Source organism: Sciurus vulgaris, assembly GCF_902686455.1.
Source record: "Sciurus vulgaris genome assembly, chromosome: X".
NCBI classification, from domain to species: domain Eukaryota; kingdom Metazoa; phylum Chordata; class Mammalia; order Rodentia; family Sciuridae; genus Sciurus; species Sciurus vulgaris.
The window spans coordinates 33,134,253-33,146,020 of record NC_136471.1 but is presented as its reverse complement, the minus strand read 5'-3'; the positions used below and the strand labels follow the sequence as shown (position 1 = coordinate 33,146,020).

At 42.2% G+C, this 11,768-nt stretch overlaps 1 protein-coding gene across 1 annotated transcript in view; it reads right to left on the bottom strand.

The window, feature by feature from the left end:
* Positions 1-920: 920 nt before the first annotated feature.
* The window catches only part of KIAA1210, a gene marked incomplete at both ends in the record, with an annotated part of 50,502 nt that continues 39,654 nt past the window's right edge, over positions 921-11,768 (bottom strand). The window contains 4 exons of the mRNA XM_079124226.1: positions 921-1,114; positions 2,744-2,849; positions 5,439-5,596; positions 6,563-10,864. Coding sequence (XP_078980352.1) covers positions 921-1,114; positions 2,744-2,849; positions 5,439-5,596; positions 6,563-10,864 — 4,760 coding nt within the window. The remainder of the gene's footprint in view (positions 1,115-2,743; positions 2,850-5,438; positions 5,597-6,562; positions 10,865-11,768) is intronic.

The following is an 11,768-nucleotide window of genomic DNA, read 5'->3' as shown; positions in this document are numbered from 1 at the left end:
ACAGGAGCTCTCTATGGCCGCAGACATGCATTGAAGTAGCAAGATGTTGAGCTCGCCACCTGCCTGATGGAAACAACAGCTTTTGGCATCTGTAGAACATTGAACAGGGACTTAGTGCTTAAGCAACAGGACACGATGATGGGAGGCACATTTACATTTCTGGGCAACTGGAGAGGGTCATAGAGGTGTTGGGACAAGAAGCCAAAAAACAATGGACTAACCATTTAGTGAGGTAGGATAATTTCCAAGAAGCATTCTGCTCATAGAGACATGTACACATCTGCCAGGGCTGCCACAGATTGAGATGGGGCCTGTGCAAACAGGGAGCTCTGTGTAAGTGCTCTGTGTTACTGTCACCCAAACTGAAAGCACTGGGGGCCCCCAGGGACGTGTGGAATGTGTTTCAAGAAGTAGTGGGCTGACTGGAAGACTGGCCTTTGCAAAATTTTTCTTGGAGACTCAAACTTTCCGCTTCCACCAACCAAGTAATTCAGCATTTGTACAGGCTCATAAAACCTAAAAGCCAACCCCTGGCTCAAATCATCTCAGTATTTCCATTAGGATTACTTTATTTGGTTGAGGAAAACAAACACCTTTTAATTGCTCCAACAAAATGTTTATATTTTCTTCCTTCTAAGGCATATTCTCCAAAGTTAAATATTTCACAATTCTACAGCAGTGCAAAGATTTCTCCATAGTTTTATAGAGGAAATGCTGGGTTTCTGGATGCTGGCAGTGACTGTACTGAAAGTTAGGCATTAATGGCATTTATTTCATTCAAATAGTTAAAAGTTTTAACTCCCATTTCTAAAGCTCTTTTGCTTAATAAAAAATGGTCATGTAAAGAAATTACTACCCAGAATTACTATAGCTATTTGGCAATTATCATTTAAAATACTGATGCTCCATGCAGGAGCTATTTATTGCATGATCTCTGCTATTTGGCTCCATGCTTTGGCTTTCTTCTTGGCCATGGAGAACCAGACAGGCTCAACCGGCTCCATAGGATTAACAGGCTCAAATGACTGTTCGAGCCCAGCTGGAAGACTTGAAGATCGTTTGGTTTCTTTATCGGTGGCAGGCATGCGAAGCATCTTCTGATCTTCAAAAGCAACTGGAACCACAGCAAATAATACACAAGCAGTAAGAATCCCCAGAGATGTTGATATATGTTTATAACATGAAATAAAACGTTTCATGTTTTCAGATTTCCTCTGACCCCTTTCTCTTAGTACTTTCCTACTCCTGCTCCCTTCCATGTCAGGTTTCTTAAAGTCAGGGCATGACTTTGTGATGTCAAAGGAGTAAAATCAACATGGCTGTGGCCACAAGGGCCTGGCCATGGAAAGGCTTGAGAAGTAATTCTTGCAGTTCTTACTGCCAATTTTTGGGTAGTTATTACTGGCTCATCTTACACTTTTGAATTGAGATCAGAAGGGAAACATATCTGTTGGGTTTTTTTTTTTTTTTAATTTCAAATCAGGTAGTGGTTTTTTGTTTGTTTGCTTGTTTTTGTTTTTTCCTAATCCACAACGTGTGAAATTAAATCACTGGTGACTCAATAGCTCCATCCAATAAAAGTCAATATTAAACAATGTTACCAACCACCCCATCCTGGCCGAGCATACTATCTCCCTATTCACCAGTTCCACTCCCTCCCTCATCCTCCTCTGACTCATTGACTCAGTAACTTAGACTCAACCAGTATTTCTCAATCTTGAAGGCACATTAGAATCTCCTAGGGCTCTTTTAAAAATAACAGAATGAATCAAACAACATTACTCTATGTAAATTTATGATTACACAAATGGTATGCCTTTGCGCCATGTACAAACAGAGAAACAACATGTATCCCATTAGTTTACAATAAAAAAAAAAGAAACTGCAAAAAAAAAAAAAAATACCAGTGCCCATGTCATTTTTTGAACCCACCTCATTAGATTAAGCCAGGACCATCTAATTTTTGAAAAGCTTACCAGGTGATCAGGTGATTCTAATGCTCAGGGAGAGTTGAGAACGACTTGACAGTAGTATAGTGCCCACAAAGCAATAAGCAGGTCAACTGCTGCTATTTCATGGCTAAAATAATGGGTTCCTGAATTACTAATTTCTTCAAGAAGGGGATTAAGGGAGAGGGCAAAGATGGTTCCATTTAAATCCATCCTCCCTTCCTACTCCTGCTGGAAAAAATCCCTCTGACACAAAACTCCTACTGTTGAGACCATATTATTATATCACATCACAGTGTTTTTTCAGCAGTTAAAATTTTTCCACTTCTCACATCCCTGCTCAGAATACAGAGGGACTAAAACAAGTCTTTTAAATAGTTAAAAATGATTCAATAACATTGGGCCTTTATAGTGAATTATTTTCAACAGCTTCATGGGAGATATAGCAGGTGATAAAACACAGCTTTGCCATGAATTGGAAAGTGACTCGGTACTTTTCTCTTGCACAACTGAGCCACAAGAATGTTTTAGTGAGTGATGACAGTTTTGGGCCTCCACAACTTCTTCAGTGAGATGATAGACTGGGAGACCTTCTGAAAGTTACACACTGGACTTAATGTTAGTCATAATAAATGAATTTTCCTAAAGTAAGTTAATATCTGTATCTTCTTATGGAAGAGTCATGACACTGATTTAGGGAATAAAAGACATATATTAACTGAGCTTGCAATTGCAGAAATTTCACAACATTCTTCCAGAGCATGATTTTGTGGGGTCAGGATATGTGCTTTTACCTGATTTGGCAGGCTTAGGTGGCTTCACCAGGGGCATCTTCTCCTGTATATGGAGAGTGGAAGTCAAAATCCTTCTTAGTTGGCTTTCATTTGTAGGGCCAACTCCCTTTAATATAAAAATGAAAACATAAAGCTTATAAATCCTGACCAAAAAAAAAAAAAAAAAAAACCCAGCAAATTGTTTATTCAGAAAATCATATGGAGCAATATTAATTTTTTTTTGGTTCCAGGGATTGAACCCAGGGACGCCTGACCTTGACCACTGAGCCATATCCCCAGCCCTTTTTGTGTTTTATTTAGACGGGGTATCACTAAGTTGCTGAGGCTGGATTTGAACTTGTGATTCTCCTGCCTCAGCCTCCCAAGTCTCTCGGATTACAGGTGCATGCCACCACTCCTGGCCATACAGGGCAAGTTCTATACTGGGCATTATGAGTTCAACAGAATTAAAAAGAAAAAAGAGAGATTATATAATATATCTATATAGACATATAAGAAAAGAAATAGCACTGAGCCCTTTCATTTGGAATTTTTGTTGACAAAACCTAAGCTGGCTGATGTTTACCACCTTTCAGACCTGGAAGAAAAGGTTGTCTGATTATACGAGTAGTGTAAACAGAAAAACATGATAATTATTTAACTTGGGAGCAACCTTTTCCCCAGCACTTAATAGCAAGCCAGCGGAATGTGATGGTTAAAAATGAATCTGATCAATTCATTGATGTGAGTTTCATAGGATTTCTGCTTTTCAAAACTTCCTGACATGACTAGAGCACTTCTTTCATTAGAAAGTGTTGTGACTGTAGGTCTTTTTTAAATTTTCAAACTAACCTTTCCACAATAGGCATAAATTAATGAGTTTATACATACGAGATTTCACCCTGACAAAAGCTTTTATGTGATACTCCCCCCATATAAACACAAATGATAAGGAAATATCTTTTAAAAAATTAAATAGTTTTTCGCATGATCCTTCAACAAATTTAGTAAGTACTTAAATGCATAGGAATTGGTGAGTGCCATGGTGTACACCTATAATACCAGTGACTCTGGAGGCTGAGGCAAAAGAATCGAAAGTTTAAAGTCAGCCTCAGCAACTTAGTGAGAACCAGTCTGAAAATTTTAAACTAAAAATAAAAAGGACTGGGAATGTAGCTCAGTGGTAAAATGCCCCTGGGTTAAACCCCAGAATAAAAAAACAAAAAAGCATAGGACTTGAGATATTTTTGATATGTTAATTTGATACGGTTTCTTGAGTCAGTTTTGAGCAGTTTTTATAAGAGCAAGTTTTATGAGCAAGGCATCATCCCATCATCCCTGATCCACATGTGGTACCGTTAACTTAGTTTATTGCATAACATTTTTCTAGCCTACAAGTAGGTATCACACCAAGCCAAATCAATACATAGAAATCCAAATGCTTGAACACATAAAGGTGAATTGTTATCTACAGATATGGAAAGATGCCCAGAAATGAAATGTTCAAGAAAAAGTAGTACAGTAATCCCCCTTTATTCATGGTTTCACCTTCTATAGTTTCATTTACCTGTGGTCAATGACAGTCCAAAACTATTAAATTGAAATCTTCAGAAATTTACAAGTTTTAAATTGTTTGCTTTTTTCAGTAACATGATAAAGGCTCAGGACATTTCACTCCCACTGGGATGTAAATCATCCCTTTTTCCGGCTTATCCACATTGTATATGCTATCTGCCTGTTAGTCACTCAGTAGCTATCTTAATTATCAGATTAACTGTCATGATATCACAGTGTTTGTGTTCATAGAACCCTTATTTTACCTAATAATGGCCATAACTTGCAAACAGTAATGATGCTAGCAATTCAGATATTCCAAAGAGAAGGTGAAAACTGCTTCCCTTCAGTGAACGGGCAAAAATTCTTGACTTAATAAGAAAATTTTAAAAATCATGCACTGAGGTTGCTTAGATCTATGGTAAGGATCAGACTTCCATCTGTAAAATTGTGAAGGAGGAATAAGAAGTTCATGCTCCTTTAGTTGTTGCTCCTCAAACTGCAAATGTTAGGGCTACAATGCATGACAAGCGCTTAGTTAAGATGAAAAAGGCACTAAATTCTGGGGTTCAGTATTATATATGGTTTCAGGCATCCACTGGGGATCTTGTAATCCTCTGCAGTTAAGCCGGGACAAGTGTATTTACAGTTTGATTCCCATTGATAAAAATGCATGTACATATTTATAGGCATAAAATATATGTAAGGAGAGATACTTAACCTTTGCCCCAGTGTTTACCTTTGTGGGTTTTTTCCCTATTGTTTTTGTTTTTTTCTATTTACTCCTTATTTTTCAACCAATTTCATGGAATCCTGCTCTAGAATATTTAGGACAGGATTTGATTTATTCATTACTTTTTTAAATTCATTTTTATGTGGCACTAAGGATTGAACCCAGTGCCTCACACATGCTAGGCAAGTGCTCTACAACTGAGCTACAGCCCCAGCCCTATTCATTCCTTTCAACAAACCCTTTAAATGCATCAAGGAGGTCACATTTGTACAAGTAGAAAGCAAGTCTTTTCCCCTGAAGAGTCCTCCTGCCTTGATAAATGCTCCCAAAGACAAGGGGCCTGCATGACTGACAAAGTTCTCAATGTAAACTTGTTCAGTGACTCCAGAAACCCTTTTGGAGTGTTTTCCGAGCTGCCTCATATCCTACCCCATATCTAGGATCCTTGGTCTCATCCTTGGCTCCAGTTCTACTTGTGGATTTGGGCTCTTTTACAGGAACATAGGCCTGGGAGCCCCTCTGTCTCTGCTTTGTCATGGATATCCAAACTGACTCTGTGATGGCACAATCTGACTGCTGAGGCTTTCCTGAGAAAGAAATGAAAGGTATTAGAACTGAAGCAAGGCAGGCACAATGATGTCCTAAGTGGGATTCGTGTTAATTACCAAATGAAAACAAACAGTTGTCAAGTAGAGAAGGATCCCTTTCTTTTGTGCCCTCCTTACAAGGCAGGAGTCCCTTGAGTAGTTAAGAAGCTTTACTTAAAAGTGAGCATACTGTCCCCTTACTGGACCCTTTCCTTCCTTTGTCCATCCTTCTTCCCATCCCCAAATCGGGGCAGGGCAATTGTTTCAGGTGGGCTGGGGAAATCCCTAAAAGGCCATAGGCTCAGGCTATTGATGTCATTCCTCTAACTCCAAGGAAAATCTTTGAATTTGCTACTCGACAGTCCCTCATGCAAGTGTGTGGTTACATAGGTGTGGTCACAGGATTATACCAGACTAAGTGTGGGTGGGAGTGATGGTAGAAATATTTTGGGAGAGAGTAGTGCTCACAAGATCACCTAGTTCTGGATTCTTAGACATTTCAGGTGAATGAAGAAGCTGTGGAAATACAAATATTTACAGTAAAATACAATTTCAGACTGCAAGTCTGAACATTGTGCTATTCTTGAATTGGCTCTGAAAAATCTACATGGTAGATTTTGAGGGATGTAATACATCTAAAAGTATTTTGAGAAAAGCAAATAATTCCATCCAAAAGTATGGTGTACACAGGGTGGCAAGATGGAATGAGGAGATGATTATGGTCTGTTACAGAATGTGGGTAGATATCCAGACCAGTGCCCCCTTGGGAAGGGGAAGATTCAAAATGAACTACTTCCAACTCTTCATCTAGATTGAGGCATTACCCTACATCCACAAGACTGCCCTAGCAAAGCAATAACCTAATAGGCAAGGCTAGAACAGACTTCAGGCCCATTTGAGACTTTGCTTTCTAGTTCTTTCCTCCGTTTGGTGCCTATTTGCCATTTGGAGAGAGAAAACTCTTACCCGGGGGCTTGTAAGCTGATTGCCACTTGGCCATGCCTTCAGATTTGTGCCTGCTCTGCTGCTTCTCTGCAAAGTTAGAGATATCACTGAGATTTTCTGTGGTGCTGAGGAACACCTGGGGATTGCTTCTTCTCATGCGCTGTTCCTTGCCCACAGAAACTACAACTTGGCCCAAGGGTGGTGAAGAGAGCTGTGTCAAGTTATCTCGTTTCTCATTCTTTAGCTTCTGTGGAGAAGGGATTCTTCTCAGTCGGACTCCAAAAAGGCTTTCCACCTCAGCTTCATTGGTGGGTATGATTGAATGGCCATTGTTATTTCCAGTACCACTCTTAAGAACTTCCTCCTTAATGTGAGTGGCCCCAGAAATGGGTGTTTTCCCAGCAGGAGTAACGGTGAGCTTCCCAGGTTTGTTAGCAGAGACTGGAATGCTCTTAACGAAGTCTTCAGAAACTGGGCTGTGTTTCTTGGTTTTCTTTGGAGAAGCAGGGCATTTTGGTAAGGACCAACTGCCTGGATTGTTCTCAAAATTGGTTGCCTCGGCCCCAGCACTTGCAGAACTTGAGTGGGCCTGTTGTTGGTATCCAGGGTTTCCAAATGCCTGGAAAGGATTACAAGGAGGCAGGGGTTCTGCAGGACTGTTCCATTCTACAGGAACGTTCCCTGAGGATGACAAAGTTGGTGGCTGTTCAGACCCATCCAGAGTTTGGGAAGGGTGTCTGGGAGGCATCTGCTCTTCAGAGCTCCTCCACTCTTCGGGGGAGTCGTCAGAAACTGAGGAGACTTCCTGGTGGTACTCAAACTTCCCCAGGACCTGGGAAAACTGTCTGGTAGGTACCTGCCCTTTAGAACTGCTCCACTTGCCAGGGGCATTCTCTGAATATGAAAGACCTTCTTGTGGGTCTTCGGGCCTCCCCACTGACTGTAAAGTGTGCTTCATAGGCAGCTTCTTCAAAGAAATGCCTCCCTCAGGGTCAGCATTCTCCCAATCTGAGGAAACTTGGCGCTCCACTTTAGGCCTCAACAAAGATCTGGAAGAATGATGTAGAGAGACAGGGTCTGCATAAATAGCACTCTCTGAAAAGATCTGCTGTGCCATAAACTTCACAAATGATTGGGAAGGACTGGGAAGCAGTGATTTCTTAGGGAAATATTCTTCAGCAGAAGGATTCTCTAGACGTGAGGACATTTCCTGAACTTTAGACCTCACTGAGAACTGGGTGGGATACTCAGGAGGCAGTACCCTCCCAGGAATACCTTCCTCAACAACAGCACTCTCAAAACTTGAGGACCCTTTCTGGACTACATGCTTCATAACAGAACGGGAATGAGGCTTGGGAAGTGGCACGTCCCTAGAACTGCCTCCCTCAATGGCAACATTCTCTGGATCTGTAGAGTCCTGTTGCTCAGTTTGAGGGTTCCCCCATGGCTGGTAAGTATATCTGGGAGGCATTGGACAGATTCGTTCTGTAGAAGTGCTCACTGAACCTGAGGAGATTTCTTGTTTGACTGTTGGTCTCTTCTGGATCTGTAAGTGATATCCAGGAGGTCTCAATTCCACAGAAATATTCCCTTCAGCTGCAGAGTTCTCTGGATCTTCAGAGACTTGTTGCTCAAATTTAGAGCTCACCCATGGTGGGAAAGGGTTTCTTGGAGGCATTGGCTCCACAGAACCACTCCACTGTGCAGAAGCACTTGCTAAACCTGTGGAGATTGGTTGCTTCATTACTGGTCTCATCGTGGGCAGAGGAGGCATTCTGGGAATGGGTGGGACTGTAGGAATGCCCCACTGTGTAGCAGAGCTCTCTGGACCTGCAGAGGCTGGCTTAAATGCAGAGAAGAGCCACGACTGCAGAGGGTGTCTGGGAGGCACTGACTCTGCAGAAATGCTCCCCTCAGCCTCAGTGCTCTCTGGATCTGCAGAGATATTTTCCTGAAATTTAGGGTTCATCCATGGTTGGAAGCTGGGTCTGGCAGGCACTGGATCCTCAGGATTGTTCCATTGTGAAGAAATGTTCATTGAGTCTAGAGTCAACTGTGGATGGAAATGTGGCCTCACCAAAGGCTTTCCAGGGGGCAGGTCCATAAATATGCCCTTTTCAACAGCAGTGCCTTCTGAGAAGATTTGCTGGATGTGAGGATTTGTTATGGGCTGGGGAGAATACTTGGGGTACAGTGGTTCCATGGAAGTAACACCTTCTGAACCTGAGAACATGTTTTGTTGAACTTTAGGGTTTATCAAGGGCTTGGAAAGAAGTTTAGGAGGCCCTTCAACAGCTTTGCTCTCTGGAAATGAGGAAGTTTGCTGCCCCACTGGAGGATTCAGCCATGGCTGGAAAGGGTTTATGGGAGGCCTTAGATCTACAGAAATGCTTCCCTCCACAGCAATACTCCTTGGACCTGCAGCGACCTGTGGCTGGACAAGGGGTCTCCTCAGGGGCTGAGAATGAAGTTTTAGAGGCAGTGGCTCCATAGAAACCTCTCCCACAACTGTAGCACTTTCTGCATCCAAAGGTACTTGTTTCTCTTTTGGTCTCACCGAGGGCTGGGAGGGACACCTGGGAGGCAGCAACTCCATAGAAACAACTTCTTCCCTGGTTGTAATTTCTGAATATGGGGAGAGTTTTTGCTCAACTATAGACCTCTTTAATCGCTTAGAAGTCATTCTGGGAGGCAGTGGTTCCCTAAAAATGCCCCACTCAACTGCAGTCTTCTCTGGACCTATAGACCCTTGCCGCCTAAATTTTGGGCTCAACCATGGCTGAAAAGGGCAGCTGGGAGGTAGTGGCTCCACAGAACCACTATATCCTGCAGAAATGCTCACTGAACTGGGGAACACTTGTTGCTGAACAGTAGTAGTCTGAGAAGGGTGCCTGGGAGCCTTCTGTTTGACAGACACTCTCCAGTCTTTAGGAGTGTTCCTTGAAACTGAGCGCACTTCTCTTTGGTCTTTGGGCTTCCCCAAGGCCTGGTCAGAGTGTCTAAGAGACACATCTTCCTCCAAGCTGCTCCAATCATCAGCACTGTTGCACTTTTCAGCATAACTATTTGATTCTGTGGAGGCTTCTATATCTTCAGACTCCTGTAAAGCCAGCCGCTCCTCAGACATGGAGGTTGCAGCAAATCTTTTTGATTCTGAAAAGACTCGTTCAAGCTTCCGCAAGGACCGGGAGAAGCGAATGGCAGCCAGTTCCTCAGCACCCCTCCCCTCCTCAGTACTACTCTCCGAATCTGAGGAGACTTCTTTAGCTTTAGGCCTTCCCAAGAACTGGTGAGAATATTCAGGAGCCCGCTGCTGCTCCAAACCGCTCATTTCCACAATGAAACTTTTTGATTGTGGGAAGACTTCTTGTTCACCTTCAGGTCTCTGTGAGGACTGGAAGGACTGTTCAGGGGCCAGCTGCTTCTCAGCATCACTCCCCTCCTCTGAAGCACTATTTGAATCTGAGGAGACTTCTTCATCTTCAGGCTTCTCCAAGGACTGGGAAAGGCTTCTGGGAGATAGCCTCTCTGTAGAAAGGCTTCCCTCTGCTACAGTACCTGCCATACCTGGAATAATGACTGTAAAGCCATGGAGAACATTTCCAGGAGACTTTTCTTTACAGATAGTTGGGACACTCTGGGCTAACTCCATTTTGGATTGGGCATTTTGCAGACCATGACTGGAAGCTTCTTCCTCTCCTGACTGGACATAAGAAGGATCCCTAAGCACCTGAGCCTCTGCTGCCACTGAAAGAATGTCCTCTTCTTGGGTTTTAGAAAGTCTTCCCACAATTGGTGAAAGAGAAGCTCTGCCTTCTGGCTTCTTGGCTCCACAGGCCCCATTTTCATTGTAGAGTGGCGGACCACTCACCATGGACTCTACCATGTCTTTAGGTATGGGTTGTGGTGCTGATGCTTTTTTGGCTCTAACCTCAAGGCCAAAATTCTTCTTTCCCATATCACCTTTATCTGAAAGCAACTCCTGAGAAATAGTTGTTTCTGCTTGTGGAGTTGTGAGCTGCTCCATGGCTTGCTTCTCCAAGGCTAGGTGCCGGAAAGGGCAATCACCGGCAGTCTTATCCATAGATGAGTAGTCATATCTATCGACCAGGCCGTGCATTTGACAAGATTGTAGAAAGCATCTTCCTCTGGATCCATACTCATTTGTTCCTGAAACATTTGATACTTTCCTTCTACGTCTTCTTCCATATGCTGCCAACATTGGGTAGTTCATGTTCCTAGTAGCATCTGCGTTTGGAGCCTTCTCTGCTATCTTATGATCATAAATCCCAGTTTTGTGGCTCTGTTCCTGGTTAAAGGGACCTGCACCAAATAGAAATAAGGAAAGGAGAAATTTATATTCTTTAGACTTCCTAAAATAGGAAATAGTCTGTCCTGGCCTAGTTGATACCTATTTGCTACTGAATTTGCTAGCATGAAAAATCAGCTGTTCAAAAGACAGAAAACAAATTGGTCACTATTAACTTTCTATAGTTGAAAATGGTTTAAGTCAAAGGGAAATTTCAATTTCATGGACTGATTCCAGGGTTAGCTCATCATCATTTTATCTATAGTGTGGTCCATCATTAGGTCCAAGACACATCAAGGAGCAAATTTTGAACTTGTAATAATGATTATCTTTGAGGAAACTGGGTCTGGGGGAAGGGAAATTTTACTTTCTCATTAATATTTTCATTTTCTACCTAATATTTATCTAAATTGCTTGAAGTTCGAAATTATGACCATGTATGTTTTATTTTTTAGAAAGCTATCATCGGAAGTTATCTGAGAGGTAAGATTATTGCCCTGTGTTCTTCTATTTTCTCCTCTCTTGTATTAAAATAATTCTGTTTAATAGAAATGAAAAGCAAATATTTGAATACATGCAAAGCAATACTTGCAACACTTTAATAATCCATTGGTCCACAGGCTTCAAGTCAAGCACAAGGTAGCAGTTATACAAATTGCTCCTCTCCTTTCTAAGGAGTTCCTTTTTCTAAGGAACAGTTTGATCTCCAGGTGGCAGGGCCCCCTTGCTGCCTATCCTTCCTCACCATCCACTGCTTCCTTAGTTCGATTGATTGGTTTCATATGCAGCATACTGCACCAGAAGTAGCAGGTTGTACTCAAAACCACTTCCTTCACATGGAATGCCAACCAAAACGTCTGCCCCCATGGGTATTGACTGAGTTCTGTCCCCCTCGTGTAAAATATAAATCTGAAAAAA